This window comes from Camelus dromedarius, chromosome 11 (assembly GCF_036321535.1).
Source record: "Camelus dromedarius isolate mCamDro1 chromosome 11, mCamDro1.pat, whole genome shotgun sequence".
Lineage (NCBI taxonomy): Eukaryota > Metazoa > Chordata > Mammalia > Artiodactyla > Camelidae > Camelus > Camelus dromedarius.
Window position 1 is genome coordinate 52,378,232 of NC_087446.1, and position 22,882 is coordinate 52,401,113.

A 22,882-nucleotide genomic window follows, 5' to 3' on the forward strand; every position below is an offset into this window, starting at 1 on the left:
AGGATAAGGTGTGGGCTGGAGGTGGAAAAAGAGGGGCAACAGCTCCTTGTTGCTTCTAACAAACATTCTTTCCTTGACCAAACTTTAGTCAGGCTCCTGAACCTTCTCCTAGGCCCATCTGCGCACTTATTGTAAAATCCAGTTTTAGTATGAACCCTGCTTAGTCAGCTTAGCAAGAACCCCTGACCCTCAGAATCTGATCACCTTCCATATCTGATGGGATTCCTCAGCCTCCACCATCCCCCAGGTGATGTCTGATCACCATGACCTGTCTTTAGCAAGAATCCTGTCGGGTCAGTATAGCCAGAGTTCCCCTCACCCCTGATGTTTCTTTCCCCTTAGTAATTTTCCATCCACTGACCCTCACCCTGCTCCTTGGCTATAAATTCTCACTTGCCCTGCAGTATTTAGACTTGAGCCCAATCTCTCTCCCCCACTGCAAGACCCCACTGGTGCTGCAGTTCCTACACCTAGCACCCTCTTGAATAAAGAGTGCTTTGCTGTCTTCAACAACTGTCATTCAATATTTCTTCTTTAACACTCCTTACTCTAAAGGCTCAGGGGTCTGATTGTGACCAGCAAGCAGTTGGGCTGGTGGCTAGACAGCAGCAGGGGCAGCAGCCCTCCTCAAAGGAGAAGGAGGAGAGAGATGGAGATGGTAACAAACTCACAGGTCCCCATCCTCACTCTCCCTCGCCGGGCAGGGCCCCCATGCACCCAGTTCAGACTCTCCTCTCCCCCATCATCATCTCTAGTAACTTCACCTGCTTAATGTCTGCCCTCACTTCCTTCTGCTGCCGGTAAAGCTCAACCAAGCAGTCCCCACAAAGAAACCCGCCCTTTAATAAGCGTCCTCTAACTCCTTGCGTGCATGCTGATGCATCTTTGTACCCTCAGCGTCTACACAGCCCCTGTGCTCAAAGAATAGTTGAAGATGGTTTTGGCCTCGCTTCCCGCCTCCCCCTTCCTCTGGAAACTTGACTCGACCCTTTGCCACCTTTTCTGGGAGACCGCAAAGCAGCAGGTGTCCACCCGCCTCAAGCCGAGAGAGGGGCTGCTCTCCCCGGCTCTCTGCCGCCCTCTACCGGCTCCATCAGCTGGGCCGCGAAGAGCGCACGCGCGCGCTCACGCCGGCGTCTCCCCCTGCCTGCTTGCCATTCGGCGCATGCGCAACGAATGCGGGCAGCTCGCAGGAACCAAGAGGCAGGTAAACCAGCTGAAGCGGGCGGGTGGCGGGGAGGTGCGGCCCGGAGTTCGTGCCTTGCAGGTCCGGGGTCCTCGGCATTGGCTCCCCCTTGGGCGACTCTGGTGGGCTCGGAGCTTGCTTTTTGCCAAGGGGTGTGGCCGGAGCCCGCCTCCTGGGGCTGAAGGTGGAGGGGGATGGGGAATCTCTGAAGCCTGTTATTAATTTGGTGCCTGTTGTTTGTCCAGGAAGGTTTTCTTGAGGAGGGCGCTGAGTTTGCAGATAGCGGACAGGAGGGGGTGAGGCTGGACCACATGGCTGCTGGGGTGCCGCACATCTCGGGGCGGTGAGGAGCCGGCCCCGCTTGGCGGTTGGCGAAAGCGGCGGTGTGTGTCGGAGCGGAGTAGGCAGCACTGCTACAAAATGAAGGGCTGGGCAGAAATTACGCAGGTGTTCGGGATCACACTTGGGACGCCAGTTAGGTCATTTTTGTTTTCACTTTACTCATAGAAAGATGAATGGCCACTAACATGCACTCTCTTGCCTCTTTCCATCCTAGGACATGACACAAGTGGTACGTCCCGGCCATGGGGTCTCAGCATTCCGCCTCTGCTCGTCCCACTTCCTGCAAGCAAAAGAAAGATGACAGGGAGGATTTGCTGGCTGAATGGGAGCAGGAAGAAGCCATTGCTCAGTTCCCATATGTGGAATTCACCGGGCGAGATAGCATCACTTGTCTCACTTGCCAAGGGACAGGTTACATTCCAACAGGTGAGAGTATTTAGTGGTCATGGGAAGGATGATTCCCCACTGAGAATCCCAAGGAACCCACAGGGCTTTCCTCAGACAGCAATACCTAGTTATAGACGGTGCCCCGAGCAGGAGCCAGCTCAGCTGACTTAGTAAACCTGGGCAGGTTCCACAACTTCTCTGAGTTTCCTTAAATTTGAAGCCCTTGTTTTTCTTCACTTCCACTCTTCTGTTGGTTGTTTCCTTGGTTGGGGACATGTAATTTGCTCTACATTGTGAGATTGTTGACAGGCACGTTTCCTTATTGCTCTCACTCATAAGACCTATCATGGGTGTTGTGGGGGAGAGCAGACACCATCCTGGAAGCTTCTGTTCAAAGAAACAGATAGTAAATCATTAACAACTTAAGGTCTGAAAAATAAATCAAGTGGGGAGAGAAAAGCACGCACAGGAGTGGAGCCTGGATTGGGTGCAGAATCATCTATCACTAAATTGGCTCTCAGAAAGTCCAGACTGTTTAGATGGAGAGTCACAGAGGTTTAGAGCTGATAAGAACCCTAGAAACCATCTAAATTAAAGCCTTCATATTGCAGATGAGGACACAGTGGCCTCGAGAGGTAATGAATTCCCCAAGGCCGTACAGTAAAACTGGAACAAGATCCGAGATTTCTCAGGTTTCGTGTCACTATCCTGGCAGCACTGATAAGTGTTGTGTAACTTGTAGCACTCTCTACAGATTCACTGTTTCTTGTTCATTCCACCCAAAATGTGAACCTAGTATCTTAGAAACGTCTAATTGCAGACAAGCGATATGTTGGGGCAGGCGGCGGTGTAGGTGAAGGAAGGTACTGCAACACGTGGAATTTATTTTACCAAAATAATTGTTTGGTTCTTTTCTAGAGCAAGTAAATGAGTTGGTGGCTTTGATCCCACACAGTGACCAGAGATTGCGTCCTCAGAAAACGTAAGTCACCTGCCTCTCTCCTGCTAGTGTCTACCGCTGTCCCTAGTCCCTTTTTATATGTAACTTTTTGAAAACTATCTGTTCTTGTAAACTTCCCATTTCCTTTAATACTGTTTGCTCAAGCAAGATATCGCTGCCCCCATCACAATCTGGGGAAGGAAACACGAAGGTAGAAATATTCTGAGGGCCAGATGAAGGAACTGCACTGGGAGGAGTTGGAGAAGAGAGTGTCCCGGGGGGGTGAAGAAATGTTTCTGTCCACACAGCTCCTCTCTTCAGCTTCTCTTCCCAGATTGCGAACAACATTCAGATGGGTTTAAAAGGCTTCCCCTGCTCCACTCATCCTTGCCTGGTTTGTGGTTCCTTGCTCTTTGCACTTTCTTGTCCCTCCCTCCTCATTCCAGATTTTACACTAAATCTTGACTGATTGGACCTTGATACCTGACTCATGGCCTGGGTGGGTCGTGTGCTTTGTCATTTGCAGTAAGCAGTATGTCCTTCTGTCTGTCCTGCTCTGTCTCCTGGCATCTGGTTTGGTGGTTTTCTTCCTGTTTCCACATTCAGTCCTTGTGGATGATGACGGCATCAAAGTGGTGAAAGTCACATTTAATGAGCAGGACTCCCTTGTCATCCTCGCCATCACGGTAAGGGTAGGGCCTCCCTTCCTCGGTTGTGCACCTGCAGGTCTTGGACCCAGGACACTTACACTTGTTTCCTCACTTGCCCTGATGCAGGCCACCCTGAAAATCAGGAACTCCAACTTCTACTCTGTGGCCGTGACCAGCCTGTCCAGCCAGGTCCAGTACATGAACACAGTGGTTGGGTCATACGTGACAACCAACGTCTCCCTCATTCCGCCTCGGAGTGAGCATCTGGTATGTGGTTCTTTTAGGTCCCTGCCCCTGGGGCCTGAGAGGAGAATAGGGGCTGTGGAATGCCATCCCCGCATTACTTTCCTTTTCGTCTCCTCACTTCCACTTGTGGAAACTGATTGATGAGGAAGCCCTGATAGGCTCTGTAGTTATGAAAAATTAGAGGAAAAAGAATCAACGAGCATTTAAGTGTTACGAGAACAAAATAATTTGTAAGAGAAAGCAGTTTTCTCACAATGAAGAAGAGGCGGTGTGATCGTCTGGAGTCCTTTGGGCTCCAAAAGGGAAGAAGTTGGAAGATGAGTTGGAGGCTCATAGTCTGGATTAGCGACAGTCTTGGGGAAATATTTTGTATGTGATGGAGGAATGCCCCCTGGTCCCTGGGTTGCTAATAATAGTACTGTTCTGTGTCAAGGCTGCTGAGCCACAGACTGACTCTGGCGTCTTATTTTCAGGTGAATTTTACCGTGAAGGCTGAGATGGGAGGACCGTTTTCCTATGTGTAGTAAGGACAGCATTCTCTCTTTGCGTGCTCTTTACTGGGATTCAGGGTTGAGCTCGATTGATTGGGGCTGATGCTGCCTTAGTTTCCAGCCTTTGGCCTATGGGTTCCCTCGCTTTGGCTATCTTGAGGTTTCTCTGGAGGGTGTGGTGTTTGATCTGTGAGTGCAGTGCTGGAATCTCTAAAAGAGAACGTAAGGCCACTCGAAACATTTTCAAGCTCCAGCATTTTGTGATGGGCATGAAAAAAGCAAAAGATCATGATGTCGGGGAGGTGAAGGACCACTTGTGGGGATGCGGACCAGTGAGCCATGGCAGCATTCAGGTCAGGAGGGCGGGTGTGGGGCAGGGGAGGTGCCCACACAGGACTGACTGCTCGTCAGTTTGGGGGTGTAACTCAGCACTCTGATTCTCCTTTTTTTTTTTTTTTTATTTTTAATTTTTAAACCAAACTGACCATTTCCATATTTGCTGTTTGGCAGCTTCTTCTGCACGTTACCTGATATCCGGGTGCACAACATAGTGGTCTTCATGCGGTACGTTCCTCCTCTCCCTGTGCCCGGGGCCTTTGTGTTGGATTCTGGCCTGTCAGGCTGCGTGAGCTGGCCTCCTCTGCTCAGGAGAGCCTGGGGACCCACAAACCAGAGAGGGGACAGGCGATACCTCCCAGGCACAGATACGGCAGACCCTTGGTGTCCTCTAGAGGTAGTGTCCAAGTCCCTATCAGGGATCACTGTGAACAGTTAGGCATGGAATTTTCTCCATGAAATGTGGTCAAGTTGTGTGATCCCGTTAGAATCCTGATGAGACTAGTAAAGAAAAGCTTTCTCAAGGTGTGAGCACTGGGCGTTTGGCCAGACTTACTCTCTAGCCACACAAATTACTACATGTCATGGACCTGTAGGGTTATTTCTAGAACCATGACTTAAAATTTTGCAGGTGACAAGGGTCTGCTGCAGACATTTGAAATATGAGGGTTTAGAGCAGGGTTTCTTAGCCTCAGCACTTTTGCCATTTTGGGCCAGACAGTGTTTGGTGTGAGGGGCTGTCCTGCGTACTGTCTGTTGAGCAGCATCCCTGGCCTCTATGCAGCAGATGCCAGTAACGCCACCTCCTCCCCCGCACAGTTGTAACAACCCCAAATGTCTCCAGACGTTGCCGGAAGTCTCCTGTGGGGTAGAATCATCCCTATGAGAACCACATATTTAGAAGGTCAGCTCAGGCCACAGCGTCGCTGGTGATGTGGAAAGATCCTCTCGCCTCCTGGTTGTGTAACCACGATGATATGTATCTGAGACCAGTGGCCATTGTTGTCTGAGCTTGCAGTAAATTATTTGGGCAATTTTTCTTACTTATTTTATCTCCAAAACAGAAATAATTCTTGGTTTTCTTTCCCCTAGAACTTCAGTGAAGATTTCCTACATTGGCCACATGACCCAGAGCTCCTTGGAGACACATCACTATGTGGACTGTGGGGCAAATTCCACAGCTGTTTAGAAACTGCCCTTGGTTCTTCCATGGCATCAGCTGTTCCCAGGGCTTGAGCTCCATACCTACCCCAGGTGGTAGAAGTAGAGGGGAAATTGGTTTTCAGTCCCCAGCAAACATCTTCCTGCCACGTGGAGGAAAATGCCTCTCTGTAACACCATTTACATTTCTCAGAACCAGCCAGATCACTGCCTAGTGCCTCGCCTATGCCCAGCACGTAGTAGGCACTCAAAGAAGGTTTGAAGACTTTTAATTCAGATCTTTTCAGCTGTTCTTGGGGCATTATAAATCGAAATCATACCATGGATCTAGGTTATCAGACAATAGAGTGACATGGAGATAGGGCTGTCAGTGCATCTGCAGGACTGTTGTCAGGGCCTCGTCACAGAAGTGGCGGCAGGGCGGGAACACTGGAATACATAAGGAAGCACAGACCGTTCCATGTGGGAAATTTTTTCATCTGCTCCCAAATGCCTAGGAACTTTATCAAAAAAAAAAAAAAACTTTTTTTCCCTGTAGAAAATTACAATTGTTTTTACCAAGAGTCCATGTGGGGCTTGATTTACCCTTCATCCATTGGCTGGAACATGGATTGGGGGATTTGGTAGAAAAATAAACCCTGCTTTTGATTCATCTGAGTCTCCTCTGATTGCCTGGACGTCTTAGTCGGTACCTCTGGGGGAATGGTTGCCTGCGGAGTGGATCAGCACAGGATGGGAAGGGAAGGGGACAAGCCCTACTGTACGGTCCTGGGAGCTCCTGTCAGGGAAAGCAGCCGCACTTTTCTCCGTCTGCCTCTGGTGGTGACAGACTGTCCTCTTGTGGTTCTAGGACAGAGCACTTAGTGCCCCCTGGAGGTTGGGAGAGGTAGTGCGGCGGTGTCTAGGGAGTGAGAAGCTGCTTCCCTGCGGAGGAATGACTTGCTGATTACGAGAACCTGGTGTGAAGGTGAAACTTTCTTGAGCTGTGTCCACCCTTCCAGCTACCAAAGAGCAGGCTGCAGCCCCACGATGGCAGGGAGTCTCGGTGGAAGCTTGAATAGTCAGGTTTCAGAGCCGTGCTGAGGTGGGCTCCAGCTCCTTTCCCGGCGCTGGTGCCAACAGGGCAACAGCTGCTGGCAGGGCTCTACATTCATTTTTGTCCCCATTCCCATAGCTTGACTTTCAATATTTACTTAATGGTTTTTGCCCTCTGAATCTTCAAACGAAGGCTTAATTTCTTGACTACTTGGCTGATTCTGACCATGATTGAGTAACCCAGAAGCGGAGGGTTGAAACGTGAGTTTCCGTGTTAACCTGGCTCCTTTAATGGTCTGTACACGGTGGTGATGACTGTTCTGTGTATGAATGATGGAAGCAAATGTGCATCATTTCTGAGAACACTGCCCTAAACACATGAAGGTGTTCACATTGCTGTACTCTTTATTTAGTTTAACCATTTTCCAAACAGCCTGTAGCATGTTTTTCGTGTGGTTTTGAAAAAGCTACTCATATTAGTACTAAGGTTTTGAATACTTTTTGTGACCGTGTACCTCAGCAGCATTTCTTGCTTCTCAATGTTACCTTTAAATCCAGCTATGATATTCAAATGAGAGCTGTTACACTTTTTTAACATACAGCAGTAAGTCTGATCTCATGATGCTATGAACCCTCATGCCTGTTTATATTCTCAGCATCCCATGCTGCACTTTGGGATGCTCTGCGAAGTTGTAGCATGCTGTCAATTCTTGAACAGATGCATAGAGTTTGCTCTCAGCAACACCAAAATAGAAAGGGGAAGTGGTTGGCTCAGATGCCATTGCCATCACCATCATTTTTCTAGTGGATTGAGATATGGGAAGAACGCATTTCTTGGAGATGAAGCTTCATTGGAGATATCTTTTCTCTGTAGCTTCTGAGTTGGCCTCTGCTGTGACCTCTTTTTTTTTAGTGTACTTTTTAATTGAAGTATAGTTGGTTTACGATGTTGTGTTCATTTCATAGTGAGTTATACATAGATATATATTCCTTTTCATATTCTTTTTCTTTTAAAAATTTATTTTATTATTTATTTACTTATTTATTTTAATCTTTTGGGGGGGAAGACAATTAGGTTTACTTATTTATTTATTTTAGGGGAGGTACTGGGGATTGAACCCAGGACCCTGTGTATGCTAAGCATGCGCTCTATCCCTTGACCTATATACCCTCCCCCCCATATTCTTTTTCCTTATAGGCTGTTACAAGATATTGAATATAGTTCTCTGGGCTATACACTAGGACCCTGTTGTTCATCTATTTTAAATATAGTAGTTAGTAGTATCTGCAAATCCTGAACTCCCAGTTTGTTCCTCCACCCCCTCTTCCTCCAGTAACCATGTTTGTCTTCCATGTTTGTGAGTCTGTTTCTGTTTTGTAAATAAGTTCATTTGTGTCATTTTTTTTATAGATTCCACATATAAGTAATATATGGTATTTTTCTTTCTCTTTCTGGCTTACTTTACTTAGAATGACAATCTCCAGGTCCATCCATGTTGCTGCAAATGCCATTATTTTATTCTTTTTTTATCACTGAGTAGAATCCCATTGTTTAAATACACCACAGCTTCTTTATCCAGTCATCTGTTCATGGACATTTAGGTTGCTTCCATGTCTTAGCTGTTGTAAATAGTGCTGCTATGAACATTGGGGTGTGTGTATCTTTTCGAATTAGAGTTCCCTCTGGATATATGCCCAGGAGTGGGATTGCTGGATCATATAGTAAGTCTGTTTTTAGTATTTTGAGGAGTCTCCATACTGTTTTCCATAATGGCTGCACCAAATTACATTCCCCGTTTGTGGACTTTTAAATGATGGCCATTCTGACTTGTGTGAGGTAATACCTCATCATAGTTTTGATTTGCATTTCTCTGATAATTAGCAATATCAAGCGTTTTTTTCATGTGCCTGTTGGCCATTTGGATGTCTTCAGTGGAGAAATGTTTGTTTAGGTTTTCTGCCCATTTTTTGATTGGCTTGTTTGTTTGTTTGTTTTTGTAATTGAGCTGTATGAGCTTTTTGTATATTCTGGAAATTAAGCTTTTGTCAGTTGCATCATTTGCAAATATTTTCTCCCATTCTATAGGTTGTCTTCTTGTTTCATTTATAGTTTTCTTTGCTGTGCAAAAGCTTATAAGTTGAATTAGGTCCCATTTGTTTATTTTTGCTTTTGTTTCTATTGCCTGGGTAGACTGCCCTAGGAGAACATTGCTAAGATTTATGTCAGAGAATGTTTTGCCTATGTTTTCTTCTAGGAGGTTTATAGTGTCTTACGTTTAAGTCTTTAAGCTATTTTGAGTTATTTTATTTTTGTGTGTGGTGTGAGTGAATGTTCTGACTTCATTGATTTACATGCAGCTGTCCAGCTTTCCCAACACCACTTGCCAAAGAGGTTAGAACAGGATACTTTTTTTAAATAGGGGTACTGAGGATTGAAGGCAGGACCTCATGCATTCTAAGCATATGCTCTGTCACTGAGCTATTTCCCTCCCCTTTGTGAACTCTTATTCTCAATGTACTTACCTTCTCTTGTTCATTCACTCATTCCAGAAGTGTCTACTGAGCACCTGCTATATGCTAAGGATTGCATTTTCTATGCATTTTGTCCAGAGTCATAGCTAGAAGTTTCAAACTCCATCACAAGCCTTTGATACTTACCAGGCCCTATACAGGCCACAATTTATCTACCCCAAAAGCAGGATCCCTGAGGTCTGACTCAACTGCCCTTCCAAGGATTTTAGCCCCAAATGTGAAACAAATTATTAAAAGAATCAGCCTATTTGTAAAAGCTCTACAGAAATCTCAGAGGTCCCAAGTACTTCTCTGGGCAAAATATTCCTTACTCTGCCTTTGTAAGTAAGAGTCTTCATCCCCTTATGTACTCTTCAAAGATTCATTCTGTGTTTCTTCTCTTGTTTAGAAGGGGCAACTATTTCAGAAGTTGTTCTGCGATTTACCCAGGATCCAGGGACTTGAGTAAGTCTTTGCTGGAGCTCAGACCCAGCAAACTGACTCCAAGCTAAAGCCCTTGGAGACCGGACACTCTCGTAGAGACCAGGCAGCTCATGAGAGGAAAAGTAACTGGACTGAGGCCTATAATTAGTAAGCCAGGTGGGTCAGAATGTTATCTGAGAGGTTACTCTGCCTTTCCCGGGGCGTCAGGGATCACAGCAGTCAGTCACGAGCCTCTGGGCCAGGTCGGGACAAGGGGCAGCAGCGGTGCGGAGGGGCAGCACTGCCGCCCGGGGCGGAGCTTTGTGGTCTGACCGCACATGCAGGGCTTTTGTCCCGCTGTTCTCGTCCCCCGAGCTACACCTTCTGGTTCACCCATCAGTTACCTATGCAGCAGCTGCTGGTATTTCTAGGTTTTACTGGGAACGCGGGAAACGAGTGGGCTGTGAAGGATCAGCTTGATATCCTAGTGCAAGTGGGACTCCTCTTACCAAGGTGTGAGCTGATGGTCGCCATCTGCTGAGCTGCCTTTGAGTAAGTCGCTCTGATGCCACTGTGGGCCGAGAAGTGTACGGGGTCGGGGGCAGGCTGGGCTCCCTCAGTGTGGCTGGCAGGTTGGAACCAAACTCAACTCTTCAGCTCCACCTGTGGTCTGAGGAAGTGTTCATAAGCCCCTGTGTACCTCCCCTGGTGCCCTCATTAGCTCTCTTGGTATATGGAAGGGTCGTTTATTTTGAATTATGAGATAGCTGTGCTAAAGATGTGTTCTTAATCACGTTTGCATTTTATTCTTTTAGTTTGTTGTGAACTAGCCCCTTCTAGGGAAAAGGCAACTGCTTCCTTATTTTTGTCACACGAAACATTGCAAAGCAAGAGGTGGGAGACTGTCCATTCATAAGCCTGGTGTTGAGAAGACTTCCCGTGGAAGCTTTAAGTGCCAGCCCAGGAAGTGAGGAAGGGGGGCCAGAGGGAGGGGAGGCAGGAAAAAGGAATAAGGACTGGGGTAAGTGTTTACGCTAACTCTTCTCCCTGAACTGAAGTCTTAGAGAAAGGCCCAGATAAATGGGTCACCAAGCTTGTCTGATTGTGTGCACTGATCCCGGCCCCTGTGGACGTGCTCCCCTGCCCCCCCCCCCCCCGCTGCACCGTGCACCCCGTCCTCTCTCGGAGCAACTCCGATCCCCCCAGGTAGCAGGATGCAGCCCACGCGTCCCCATCGGAGCTTTGTGTCTGGGTTTGCTCTCGGGAATAAGGCCACTCCACTTTGGCCCCTCCCTTCCCAAACCTTGATCTTTAGGTGAACCTAGTTCACCCCTGGGTTCCACGCCATGCCAAGGTTTACAAAAAGAGGCCAGTTTGTGTTTATGTGAGGTCGCTCATCCAGGCAGTGTGGCTTCAGTCAAGAGAGGAAGGCCTGAGGATGGCGGTTTGGTCGTGCCCACAGAACCCACAGAAAGGAAAATAAAGAACAAAGGACAAGCCAATAGGTACTTTCCAATAATTTTTTTGTTTTTAATATCAATTGACGTCTTAAAAAATACAGAGGTGTTTGACACAGAATAGCACCATTGTGTAGGACACACAGTTCCTGCGCCCGGCACCTGAAGGGGTCCTCTTGCCTGGGCTGGGGGGCAGTCACTCAGGGGGCGTTTGACTCACACCAGTTAGTTTCCTGTCTCTGCCTTGACCCAAAGGTCTTACAGGAAGACAATAAATAAATAGAACACCGAGATTTTATTTTTGCAGTCTGCCCAGTTCAGGTCTCTTAGAGAGGGGAGAAAAGTCCAAACTGTGAGAGGGTGAGATGAATGGACATCAGGTCAGGTCAGCCATTCAGTGCAGAGTCCTAGAGTGACTGGGATTGGAAAGTACTTGGGTCCTTTGGATTCGCAATGGATTGTGTTGTTTCTGGGTTCGGGTTTTTACAAGAAGCAGACAGGCCCTATGTCCACACCAAATTCCTGCTCAGGCCCTCCTATGTCCATGGGTGCAATGTCAATGATGGGGAGGCGCGAGGTCTTCTGTGACCGGTACTCGATCAGAGTCTGGCCCCACTTACCGGTGTGTTTCTAGGGGAAAAGAAGAGGAGAGTCAGTGGGTGCCTTGCAATCCAGTGCCAGCTGCCCAGGACCCCAAAACTGAGCATCCCAGTGCAGAACACCCCTGAGGGCCCCCTCGACTTCTTTTGGAGTTGACCTCTACCTCGATTCCAGTCCCCAGCAGCAGGGCCTCCTCCGCCCTGCCCTGCTTCTTCCCTACTCCCCCCAGACAGCAGCGGGCCCAGGGCGGGTGGGCAGACCCACACGCATGGAGTGATGTTCCTACAGGAGTCACTGTAGAGTGGAGGAGACAGAAGGACACACACCTCGCCCTCACCTGTCGCTCTGTGTGCCGTCCCCACATAGCCCCTCACACTCATACCCCTTTAGGACGACGACACCTGCTGTGGACCAACCCTCTGCCTGCTCCAGCCTGAGCCCCGGGTCCCAGGAAGCTGATCTCTCTGGCGGCCCAGCCGGCCTGACTCACCGTGCAGCCATCCTTCAGGACAGTGTACGTGAACCTGCTGTTGCCCTCAGCCCGGATCTCCACGTCGTTGGAGCCCTGGATGAGCAGGGCCTTCTTGAGGTTGCCGGCTGCTTCGTCCAGGTAGGCGATGCTGTTCTTGCAGTGGTAGGTGATGTTCTGGGAGCCCTCGGTGGACAGCAGGCGTAGGAAGGTCATCTGGACGTTGGCAGTGTTGGGGGCCAGGTTGTCATCTCCATAGCTGAACTGCAGGGCAGAGAGCAGTGCCATGAGGCCGGGGACAGGGGCCACAAGGGCCACCAACCAAAGTGCAGTGGGGCTGGGGCAGCAGGTCACTGGGAGCAAGCACTTTTTGCTTCTAGGGAGTGAAGCAAGCCCTCCAAGGACCTCTCCCTCCACCCCTAAATTGGAAAAAAAATACTATTCCTCCTCTTTCCTTCCTCTTAAAGCCCCAAAGAAAACTGGTGAGAATGTGGGCAACGAGCTCTCAACTTGCAGGGAGAGAGCAGAGGGAGATTCTGAGGCGCCATCTCTGGCCTGGAGCGAGCAGGGACTCACGTGGAAGCCGCCGTTGATGGTTTCTCCGAACCAGATGTGCTTTCTGTCCTTGCTCTTGCTGCTCCACCAGTTCTTCTTGGGAACGCTGGCTGGGTTGGGGTAGACGCAGGTCTCACCAGTCTCCATGTTGCAGAAAACCTTCATGGCGTCCAAGGTGCAGCCCTGGTTGGGGTCGATCCAGTAGTCTCCTGCCGGGGGGGGAGGCAACACCCCATCGGGGCTCAGACGGGCACAGACACCTGCTCCTGAGAGGGCCAGGCCTGCCTGGGAGAGGCAGTAAAGGCCCTCGGGGACACCAGGGGAAGAAGTGCAGGGTGTGAGGGCCACATGCGGCCAAAGGGAGGGCAGAGGGAGGGATCTAGGGTAGGAGGACCTGGATGGGAATGTCCAGGGCTAAACAGGGGTGCAAGCAAAAGTGCAGGGCTGCCCAGTGGCTGGAGCTCTACCCTGAAGTCACTTCCACCATGTAGCCATGGCAGGACGAGGCCAGGGCTGCAGTCTCTCTGCTGTGAAACGGGGAAGCACCACATTCCAGAACCTTCCAGGCCTGGCTCTGCCCTGTGCTAAGAGGCATCTGCTCCCTCAGCATGAGGGGGCCGTGCCCAGTGGGCTGCCTTCCCACTCCCTGGGCCAGGTGTCCTGCCCTCCAGGCTCACCGCTCTTCCATTCAGGGTGGCAGAGTTTCAGGTCCCGGCAGGTGCGAGCGGGGTTCTTGCGGGAGCCCTCGGGGCTGCGGAGGCTCTCAATCTGGTTGTTGAGGGACTTGAGTGTGGCGTCCACCTCGGCGTCATGCTGTCTCAGGTTGCCGGCTGCCTCGTCGGCCCGCATGTACTGCAGGGGGTCAGGGCCCTTCTCTCTCTGGCCTAGGCCAGCAAAAGCGGACATGTCGATGCCGGGGCCGGGGGGACCTGGGGGACCAGGGGGGCCAGGATTTCCAGGAGGACCCTGTGGCAGGAAACAGAGAAATCAGCCAGGAATTAGAGACACCCCTCCTGTGTCCATCCCCACCTGCTAGAATGTATAGAGTATCTTCTTCCCAGTGCCATTGAGGGGTGGGGGTGCACCACAGGTCAAGACCAAGAAAACCATAGTACACTCCTCGTTCTCTCATCAGCCCCTCTCTTCTGTTTCTTATGGACTCTCTGAACCTCCAGGGAGATCCCAGGATAAAAGAGATGCCATCACATTAGCTGCAGGCTGATGCCCCGAAACAAGCCCTTACAGCACCAGAGAGCGCCAGCCTCCCAGTGCTGGGGACACCCCAGGCAGCAGGAAGGAGTCAGGACACTTACAGCGGGGCCGGTTTCGCCTGAACGTCCACGGGGACCAGGAGGTCCGATGGGGCCAGGGATTCCATTAGCACCATCTTTGCCAGAGGGACCGACAGGGCCAGGAGGACCCTGCAGGCAGAGAGAGAGAAGTGGTGAGGAAAGAGCCATCAACAAAGGGTAGGTCCGGGAGGAGCCGGGGCTGGTTAGGTGGCCATCCTGGTAGCACTCGCCGCCCCGTTCCCAGTTCTTCCCACTTCTCAGCCGTAGAACCCCACGCTGGTCTGTGTGGCCAAGAGCCAGCAGCATGGCTTCACGGCTCGCCTACCCTCCTAAGCTCCTCTTTGTAAAATCCTGTTCCTGCACGTCTGTCTGACAGCCAAGAGCTGCTCGTGTTCGTCCTGAGATCTCAGGTACTTTTCTGGCCGTGGTCTCACTAAGTCAGTCCCACCTCCACTGCTGAGTGAGGGCCGCTGAGCCCAAGGCTTCCCCAGAAGCAGCAACATTTCCCTCCTCATCAAACACCTGGCCAGCGGCCTGGGCCCACCCCGGAGGAAGGGCTCACTCCATCTCACTTACTCTAGGGCCAGAAGGACCAGCAGGACCAGAAGCACCTTGGTCTCCAGAAGGACCCTGTACAGAAGGAAGAGGCGGAGGTCAGAGTTCAGCACAGATAGGGCCCCATCTTCCAGGCTGGGAGGCCGTCTTGAATATGTGTAGATACTGGGAGTTGGGGGAGCAGACGCCTGTCCCACCCCCACGTCCCTTCCACTCGCTCCTCCCTCCGACCCTGAGGAAGTCCTGGACATTTCTTAGGATGGTCCCAAGTCATTTTAGGGGCATGGGAAGCTCAGGTGGGCTCTGCGCAGTGGGAGGCCTTGGGGAGCCAAGCACAGGCAGCAGCACTTACAGGGGGGCCTGGCAGACCCTGCAGACCGGTGAAGCCACGGTGTCCCTTCAGTCCCCTCTCGCCAGCCTCTCCAGCTTCTCCTTTGTCACCTCGGGGGCCTTGAGGGCCCTGGGAACAAGACACACAGACACAGGTTGGGTCAGCTCGGGCTGGAGCAAGAGCCCTCTGCTGGCCTCACCCAAGACAGGAGCCCCGGGGTCCCTGCAGCCCCCAACCTGCCTGCTGGGGACCCAGCACAGGATGCTGAGATACTCACTGGCATTCCTCGGGCTCCAGCCGGTCCTGCGGGTCCCATGGGGCCTTGTGCACCCTGTGAGGAGAGTGGGAGAAGCGTCAGAGCACAGTCAGGGCAGGGACGGCCTCTCTGCATCTGCCCCCAGCCTGGGCACTGAGGCTGCTGCACCCATGGCCAGAGATGCCTGGACCCAGGGACGCCTCCAGGGCCTGGACGGGGGAAGGGGGGTGGTGGAAGAGCTCCCTGCTCACCCTCCACCTCCGGCTTTTACTGACGTGAAGATACTCACAGCTTCTCCTCGGTCTCCCTGCTTGCCAGTTGGGCCGGCGGGGCCAGGAGAGCCAGGGGGTCCAGGGGTTCCGGGAGCACCCACGGGGCCAGCCTCACCACGATCACCCTGTTAGGAGAGAGGTCTTAGGCTCAGAGAGGAGTGTTCCAGAAGAGGCAAGGAGAGAAGGTCCTTCCAGACTGAGATACGACTTGGGCCCTGACTCACCACCCCAGGCCAGCCTGTTAGGCGGATGGAATGTCCTGCCTGCCCCACCACGTGTAGAGCCCCAGATACTCACCTTGACTCCAGCCGCACCATCTCTGCCAGGGGGGCCATCAGCGCCAGGGCTTCCCTGGGCAAAGGGAAACAGATGCCATCAGAGCTGCCCGCCAAACCCCCTCTGCACCCCATCCTCCCCTCGGGAGCTCAGGTTTGTTCCCTCTGGCCAGTTGAAGCTTTGGAGCCAAAGCCTTCTCACCAAGATGGTTCCAGCCTCCCTCCCGTGTGCCCTTCTCTCCCCTATCATGACCTTCCCTTCATACCCAGAGGCTTAGACTTGGCCCATCCTGTCACCTCCTTCTCCAGGGCTCCCCTCTCCCCAGGAACAGCCACCCCACAGTGGGTCCCACTGCTCACCTCACGTCCAGGTTCACCAGCAGGACCAGTCAGGCCAGGAGGACCCACAGGGCCAGGGGGACCTCGGTCTCCAGATGCACCAGGAGCTCCTTGCTTGCCAGGCTCACCCTGGGAGACAGTGACAAGGAGAGTAAGTGTGTGCTCCGAGGCCCCTCTGAGCCTTTCTGGGGAGAGGGCTGACCAGGGGTCAGTTCTGAGGATGTGGGGCGGGTAGCAGGCTCAGGGGGTGAGTAGGCCACCACCAACAGCACCGGATGAAGAGCCAGCACTGAGCCAGGCTGGGCCCAGCTGTCCTGGAGGAAGGGGCGTCCCCACTCACCGATGGGCCAGGCAGGCCAGGGAATCCTCGCTCACCACGCTGCCCAGGCAGGCCAACAATGCCCCTCTGACCTGCCAGACCCTGGGGACCTGGAGGACCGTCGGGACCCTGAGAGAGGAGAGGTAGGGGGCAAGAACTTGAGAACTGACACGGAGCCACCCCCATCCACACAGCAACCGGCTGCGCACTGCTGGGGTCAGAGTCAGCGCTCCTCCTGCCCGGCAGGGCACTTCTCTCCAAGGTGCTTCCCACCCTGGCAGCCCCACAGCCCTGCTCCCCCAACTCCAGGCTCTGTGCACTCACAAGCCTGGGGCAGGACTTACAGAGGGACCATCATCTCCAGGCTCTCCCTTCTCGCCAGGGGGTCCAGCAGGACCTTGGAGGCCAGGGTCACCAGCTCGGCCAGGGGGACCGCTGTCTCCTCGAGCACCTTTGGGACCATCTTTTCCAGAAGGACCAGGGGGACCGGGGGGCCCAGGGTTGCCCTAGAAGGAGCAAATGCAGGTAATGAGAAGTCATCACATCCTTCCCCATCCATCCAGGCTGCCAGAGCCAGTGTGGCCCCAGGGACAGCGAGCGCCCTTCTAGGGGCCTCCTTCACAGTAAGGGCAGCTTGACCCCTGACCCCAGTCTGCCTCTTCCATCTTCTCTCCCATGTGAGCTCTGGGCAGCCAGCCTGGCTTCTCCAGCCCCAAGGACTCCTAAAGGTTAGGCTCTCAAAGATGCAGCTTTCTTGCACGAAAATCCCAGCACACTTTCCTTTTTCTGATCTGCTTGGAATCCCTCCTGCCTCCTTCCTTTTGGCCTCACTCCTACCACTGATCCTCAAGGAACATCTCCAGCCTTGCTCCTCTGACCCCTAAGCCTCTGTACTTGCTTCCTTTGTGCTTGGCAGTGTTGGTGAGCTGGGTGACTTCTCAGCATCCCTCCTCCCTCTACTGCAAACTCCCCAAGGGCAAGTCGTGGACTTTCTTATAAAGCACAGGGCCAGGTACACGCAGCGTGCTCAAGAAATGTGTGTCCATGATGAAAGCAATTGTACCAGCCCATCCTGCCCCCGAGCCAGAAGCCTATGGTCACCAAGACCCCTGCTCCTAGCTGTCTACAAGGAGAGCAGGTCCCCATGGTCAATTAATCACTCCTCCCAGGAGCAGGAATGGGCCCAAAGGGGTGCAGGAGACCGGACCAGACTCTTCAGCCCCTGCCTGTGCCTTGCACACCAGGAGTAAGGCAGGACCTAGCCAGGAGTGACACTTACATTAGAGCCGGGTGGTCCAACGCGGCCAGCAGCTCCGGGGAATCCGGTGGCTCCCTATGTGAGGAGAGGAGAGACCCTGAGTACCTTGAGCCCTCAGGAGGCCCAAGAACCAAGTGTTGGGGGGGTCTCAGAGGCTGGTGTGGGAAGGGGCGGGGACTGCATAGCAGCAAGGGGAGCTAGAGAGGGAGAAAGGGCCCCGTGGGGTCTGGCCATGACCTCGTGCAGCTGCAGCTCTCTGCCTCCAGCTCCTGCAGGGGGGCAGACTCAGGGAGCCGAGCAGGGGCGAGCCTGGGGCCAGGGAACTCCCAGGATCACTGCACACCGGCAGAGAGGGGCGCCCTCTTTCCTCCTGGATTGGGATGGGCTTGGGCTGGAGGCAAAAGCCGGGCTGAGAAGGAGGGAGGTGGGGTGGAGTCTCTGTGGCCAGGCCTTCTTCATGAGAGCGGGGGTGGGGCATGGAAAAAGCTGCTGCCCCAACAGTACCCTCCACCCCACCTGGGCGACAGTGGGAACGCGGGCCTCACTCACCGGGGGGCCCTGAGCGCCTCGGGCTCCTTTAGGACCAGTCACGCCAGTAGGACCCTGGGGAGGAAGGAGGGAGACAGTGAGGCCTGGTTCTCCCCGGGAGGGCTGTGGGCTTCTGGGCACAGGGCCTGGCTGAGCCCCAACAAGGACTCCTAAGGGCTAGGCTCTCAAAGATGCAGCTCTCTCGGCACTAAAATCCCAGCGTGGAGAAGCTGTCACAGGCGGGCCTCCCATCCTGGCCAACAGGAGACTCGTGTTCTAGGAGACCTCGGGGAGGAGAAGCCTGTCAGGCTCTGCAGAGCCAGTCCAAGATCTCCCCGCTGCTCACAAGAGACCGGCTGCTCTGTCCCCAGCTGTCTGTCCTCAGGGAGACACAGCCGGGACCCTATGTCATCCCCCAGCACCCCCACCACACGCCCACACCCACACCCAAGACAATGAAAGCCAGTTCAGCTACTAGAGCCTTTATCCCTGAATACAAATGCCTCCTCCCAGCAGCCTCCCCCTCCTATGGCAGCAGCGGCAGCAGCAGGCTCCGAGTCTGCAGGTGGAGAGCCCTAAATGCAGGCGGGCATCCCCCAGCCGCCCTCCGCCTGCCCAGGCCCCTCACCCTGCACCCAGCACTCCCCGCCCTGTGGGGACAGTTCCGGGGGAGCTCAGCATTACCCACCTGAGGCCCAGGAGCTCCAGAGGGGCCCTGAGGACCTGGGGCACCGGCATCACCTTTCTGGCCGGCCTCTCCTTGCTCGCCTTTGGCACCAGGCTGGCCATCAGCACCCTGTCGGGGAAAGTGGAAGCCGGTGAGTGGGGGCAAATATTCAAAGTCCTTCCCAAAGGGCCAGAGACTCTGAGTGTGACTGTATGTGTCCACCCTGGGCCTGAACACTGGGTCTGAGGTAGGACTGTTACATCAGTGTGGCAATGTGGGATGAGAGGAGCCCATTCCTCTTCTTTAAACTCTGTCCTTCGCTGCCCCGCAGGTGGAAGGTGCCCTCGGGTACTGACGCAGAGCTGGGAAGAGGAAGGGCCCAGGAGGGAGGGTGGACAGAGATACTCACAGGAGGACCAGCGAATCCAGCGGGCCCGGGGGGTCCAGTCTCTCCACGTTCGCCCTGTGAGAGAAGAGGCCCAAGAGGAGTGAGGCTCAGCTGCCTGCCTGCTCTGTTCCCTCCTGTGAGCCCAGATCCCCCTCAGGCCCAGCCTGGCCTCCTGCACAGTAACCCCAGAGAGAAGGGGTCAGGAAGCTCCCTCGTAGAGGGACCCAGGTCAGAAAGCCTCCCTTGGTCAGAGGAGCTGAGGACCCAAAGACCCTCCACCTAGATCACATCGTGGGGGTGATGTGCCTTCTCCCTTCCTTTCTCATCTCTCCTCTCCACCCCCAGACCCAGACCCAGACCCAGACCCAAAGGGCAGGGAGGGAACGCGTGCCGGGGGCTTGCAGGGCCAGGCTCAGGGGCAGATACTCACCGGGGCACCACGAGCACCAGCAGTTCCTGCAGGACCAGGAGGTCCAACTTCTCCCTAAGGTGGGGAGGGGAGATGAGCCGTGGATGAGCGGTGTGGGGCCTGAGTGGGCCTTTCGAGAGCACAGTGCACCCAGGAAGCCCCGATGGTGAACGGGGGCTCTGGTCCCCCCACCGACCCGCAGCCTATTTTCTCCTTGTTGCTTCAGCCACACCTGCACCCTCCTCGGGGCCTTTGCTGAAGGCACCTGTACCCCTGTCCAACTGCTCCCCTGAATGGCACACACAGCCATGAGTTTGCTCCTAAGAAGACCCCCACCCTCAATGCCCTGCAGCCGCTGGTGGGCAGGAGGGTAACAGTTGTTAAGCGAGGGCAAGAACTGGCAGTCTTTGGCAGGAGGGTAACATTTGTTAAGCGAGGGCAAGAACTGGCAGTCTTTGGCAGGAGACGAAGGAGGCTTGATAGAGGAGGCGAGGCAGAGCAAGAAAAGGGACCCACGACTCAAACTCACCTTCTCACCATTGGCACCAGCTGGGCCAGGGGGGCCGATGGGGCCAGTCAGACCCTGGGGAGAGAAGGCGGAAGTGAGAGGCAGGGGAGAGGCAGCTAGCAACGGGGAGCCCAGCGGGGAACCCACACCCACTGGACCTTGGTGCACCCTCCCATGGCCCCCAGAACTCCCTCTCATCCTGGGCCCCCGTTTTGATAGGCAACTCCATGTGGTTGTCCAGCCCACAGAACTGAGAAAGGACAGGAGACCACACTCACACACTGCCCCCCTGTCCCCTGAGTGCAGGGCTGGGGACCCGTGAGGTCTTCTGCATCTGTCCCCACCCAACCCCAGGAAATCTGCAACCAGCATTCACTTACTCGTCCGCCGTCCTTCCCGGGGGCTCCCTCAGGGCCTTTCTCACCAACGTCACCCTGTGGGATAGAGAAAACAGGCCACCTCAGGCATGCTCTCCAAGACCCCCTTTGTCAGCTCAGCTCAGCTCCCCCAGAATGGGGCTCTGGGCAGAGCTCAGAGCCTGGCAGGGGGGATTTGTTGTGGTCTCAGGGTGAGTGATGAGGAATAACATGAGTGAGACGGAGGGAAGGGTTAGGAGAGAATGTCAGGTCAGACAGAGAGCCTTGGAGGCGGGTCTCCAAGTTCCTTCGGAGGGTAACTGGGAACCTCACCCCCAGGGGTTGTGAGGAGCTTGAGGGAGTATGAGGAAGCACACTGCGGGGGAGGCATGGTCAGCCAGGTACTCACCCTGTCTCCCTTGGGCCCAGCAATGCCAGCTGCTCCCCTCTCACCGGGCATCCCCTGCAGACCTGGAGGGCCCTGAGCCCCAGGGGGGCCGGCTGGGCCAGATGCACCCTGTTGTGGGGAGAGGGAGCCTGTGGTGGGCAGCTCCTCCCCCAGGACTCTCGTGCCCCAAGCCCCCTTTCCTTCCTTTCTTCCTCTGCCCAGACCCTTTTCTGTCTTATCCTCCACCCCTCCCTCCTTCCATCTTCATTCCTCCGGAGCCCCCTCCCCTTCCCCTTCATCCCTCAGCAGGGCCTCCCAGGCAGGCCCAGAGGAGCCCTGCTGGCAGGACCACCTCACTTACTTTGGGACCATCAGTGCCAGGAGTGCCGGGGAGGCCGCGGGGCCCCTGGAGGCCCTGGGACCCGGGAGAGCCGCGTTCCCCTGGGAAGCCTCGTTCACCCTGTCATGGAGACACCAAGGAGCAGTTAGTCAAGAGAGATGGGGTGGAGGCCCAAAGAGAGGAGACCCGGGGAGAAGCAGGGAGGTGGGGAGCAGGGCCGGGCCCCAGGACGCCAGGGGCGGTGCTGCCAGGAGGCGCCGGCAGGCAGAGCCGCACAACGAACGAGAGAGCAGGCCCAAGGAGGCCACCCAGAAATGGCCGACAGGACACTCACCCTGGGGCCCACGAGGCCGGGAGCTCCAGCTTCACCAGGAACACCCTGAAGAACAAAGAAGGACGTGTGAGAGAGCAGAGGCTTTTCTGTCCCAGAGCCTTGGCCGAGTGTCCCTCCTGCTGGAGGCTGAGCTCAGACTGTCATCTGTAGAGGGAGGGGTGGCTGGCCTCCTGGGGCTCCTGGTGCCCTCCTGCCCTTGCCTCCTGGGCCTGAGAATAGACTTCCCACCTAAACAGGCTGCAGGTTCAAAGAATCCCATGCTCACCTGGTCACCTGGTTTTCCACCTTCACCTGGGGGACCAGGAGGGCCAGGAAGTCCCTAGAAATCAAAGTGGTTTTGGTTAGGAAAGGAATGAGTTTGCTGCCCCACCCTCCAGGGAGGCTGGCACAGGGCGACAGCCGGGGGTGCAGGGAAGACTTATCCCCGGGGCCCCCTCTAGAGGGCAGGCCTTCCGCCCCCGGTGCCTGCTGCTGCCCCCAGAGCCCTGGGCGTGGACAGGGACTGAACAGGAAGCTGGTACAGCCACCTACCTGGAACCCAGATGGCCCAGGAGCACCCTGCTCGCCTCGTTCACCAGCAGGTCCCTGCAGAGGAAGATGAAGGTGAGCTGAGCCAGCGTCCCAGAGAAGCTAGGAGCCTCAGCTGGGCCCAGAAGGGTCTGGGGCGGCCTGCAGGAGGGCAGGCAGACACCGTCCCGCACTGCCCAAGCAAGGCGTGCATGTGTGCCTCGCTGTCCTCCCACCCTGGGAGGACACTCACATCCCTGACAACCAGGGTGGGGTCCACACTGCCCCCAGGGACATTCTGCCGCCCTCAGTCTAGGTCAGGTGTCCTAGATCAGCCCAGATCCACACCTGTCAGCCCCACTACTCCGCCCACCAAGCCCCTGCCCATGGGCCACCTGGAGAGGCTGGGCAGGTACTTACAGCGGGTCCAGGGGGGCCTGCAGCACCTGTCTCACCATCTTTGCCAGGAAGACCCTAGACAGAGAGAAAGGGGTGATGTAATGATCCACTTTTCTTCAGTTCTACAAACCCCAGGACGGGGCAGGTGCACTGTGTGGCCCAGAGTTTCCAGATGATCCCCCACCTGAACTCCATTTCCACACCTTCCCTTCCCATCCTTCCCCAGCCCCCTCCTTCTCCCTCAGTCTTTCTCAGCATGGGAGCCTTCTCCATCTCCCTGGGCTGCTGTCAGCAGCCAGATGTCTCCCCTGTGGACTCCCAAAGGGCCCAGCATGGGCTCAGCCACAGGAATCCACAGGGTCAACTAGGGGT

General features: G+C 54.5%; 2 protein-coding genes across 5 annotated transcripts in view; one reads left to right on the top strand and one right to left on the bottom strand.

Annotated features, from left to right (window-relative positions):
* Nucleotides 1–1,147: 1,147 nt before the first annotated feature.
* Nucleotides 1,148–6,391, top strand: TMEM106C (transmembrane protein 106C). 4 transcript variants are annotated; one of them, XM_010997464.3, is made up of 8 exons: nucleotides 1,148–1,207; nucleotides 1,743–1,954; nucleotides 2,834–2,897; nucleotides 3,382–3,541; nucleotides 3,632–3,772; nucleotides 4,225–4,274; nucleotides 4,753–4,806; nucleotides 5,671–6,391. In XM_010997464.3, the coding sequence occupies exons 2-8, from the start codon at nucleotides 1,771–1,773 to the stop codon at nucleotides 5,765–5,767; spliced, it is 750 nt and encodes a 249-aa protein (XP_010995766.1). In that variant the 5' UTR covers nucleotides 1,148–1,207; nucleotides 1,743–1,770; the 3' UTR covers nucleotides 5,768–6,391. The 4 variants fall into 4 exon arrangements, with proteins under 4 accessions (XP_010995766.1, XP_031318544.1, XP_010995767.1 ...); XM_031462684.2 differs by having other exon boundaries at nucleotides 1,172–1,203; XM_010997465.3 differs by having other exon boundaries at nucleotides 1,193–1,267.
* Nucleotides 6,392–11,217: 4,826 nt separating this feature from the next.
* The window catches only part of COL2A1 (collagen type II alpha 1 chain), a 31,026-nt gene continuing 19,361 nt past the window's right edge, over nucleotides 11,218–22,882 (bottom strand). The window contains exons 29-54 of the mRNA XM_031462683.2: nucleotides 22,532–22,585; nucleotides 22,136–22,189; nucleotides 21,870–21,923; nucleotides 21,605–21,649; nucleotides 21,292–21,390; nucleotides 20,952–21,059; nucleotides 20,567–20,620; nucleotides 20,208–20,261; nucleotides 19,700–19,753; nucleotides 19,291–19,344; nucleotides 18,903–19,010; nucleotides 18,236–18,289; nucleotides 17,708–17,761; nucleotides 16,773–16,934; nucleotides 16,450–16,557; nucleotides 16,131–16,238; nucleotides 15,793–15,846; nucleotides 15,513–15,620; nucleotides 15,245–15,298; nucleotides 14,989–15,096; nucleotides 14,658–14,711; nucleotides 14,103–14,210; nucleotides 13,467–13,755; nucleotides 12,811–12,998; nucleotides 12,256–12,498; nucleotides 11,218–11,795 (exon numbers count right to left, since the gene is read on the bottom strand). Of these exons, the coding sequence (XP_031318543.1) occupies nucleotides 11,649–11,795; nucleotides 12,256–12,498; nucleotides 12,811–12,998; nucleotides 13,467–13,755; nucleotides 14,103–14,210; nucleotides 14,658–14,711; nucleotides 14,989–15,096; nucleotides 15,245–15,298; nucleotides 15,513–15,620; nucleotides 15,793–15,846; nucleotides 16,131–16,238; nucleotides 16,450–16,557; nucleotides 16,773–16,934; nucleotides 17,708–17,761; nucleotides 18,236–18,289; nucleotides 18,903–19,010; nucleotides 19,291–19,344; nucleotides 19,700–19,753; nucleotides 20,208–20,261; nucleotides 20,567–20,620; nucleotides 20,952–21,059; nucleotides 21,292–21,390; nucleotides 21,605–21,649; nucleotides 21,870–21,923; nucleotides 22,136–22,189; nucleotides 22,532–22,585 (2,577 nt within the window). The 3' untranslated portion in view covers nucleotides 11,218–11,648. The remainder of the gene's footprint in view (nucleotides 11,796–12,255; nucleotides 12,499–12,810; nucleotides 12,999–13,466; nucleotides 13,756–14,102; nucleotides 14,211–14,657; nucleotides 14,712–14,988; nucleotides 15,097–15,244; nucleotides 15,299–15,512; nucleotides 15,621–15,792; nucleotides 15,847–16,130; nucleotides 16,239–16,449; nucleotides 16,558–16,772; nucleotides 16,935–17,707; nucleotides 17,762–18,235; nucleotides 18,290–18,902; nucleotides 19,011–19,290; nucleotides 19,345–19,699; nucleotides 19,754–20,207; nucleotides 20,262–20,566; nucleotides 20,621–20,951; nucleotides 21,060–21,291; nucleotides 21,391–21,604; nucleotides 21,650–21,869; nucleotides 21,924–22,135; nucleotides 22,190–22,531; nucleotides 22,586–22,882) is intronic.

What these genes read in the sequence shown, in the direction of transcription:
- TMEM106C (XM_010997464.3), top strand. Translation starts at nt 1,771, where the DNA reads ATGGGGTCTCAGCATTCCGCCTCTGCTCGTCCCACTTCCTGCAAGCAA. An exon ending in TTGTCATCCTCGCCATCACG is followed by an intron (nt 3,542 to 3,631) that starts GTAAGGGTAGGG and finishes GCCCTGATGCAG; the next exon opens with GCCACCCTGAAAATCAGGAA. An exon ending in AACATAGTGGTCTTCATGCG is followed by an intron (nt 4,807 to 5,670) that starts GTACGTTCCTCC and finishes TCTTTCCCCTAG; the next exon opens with AACTTCAGTGAAGATTTCCT.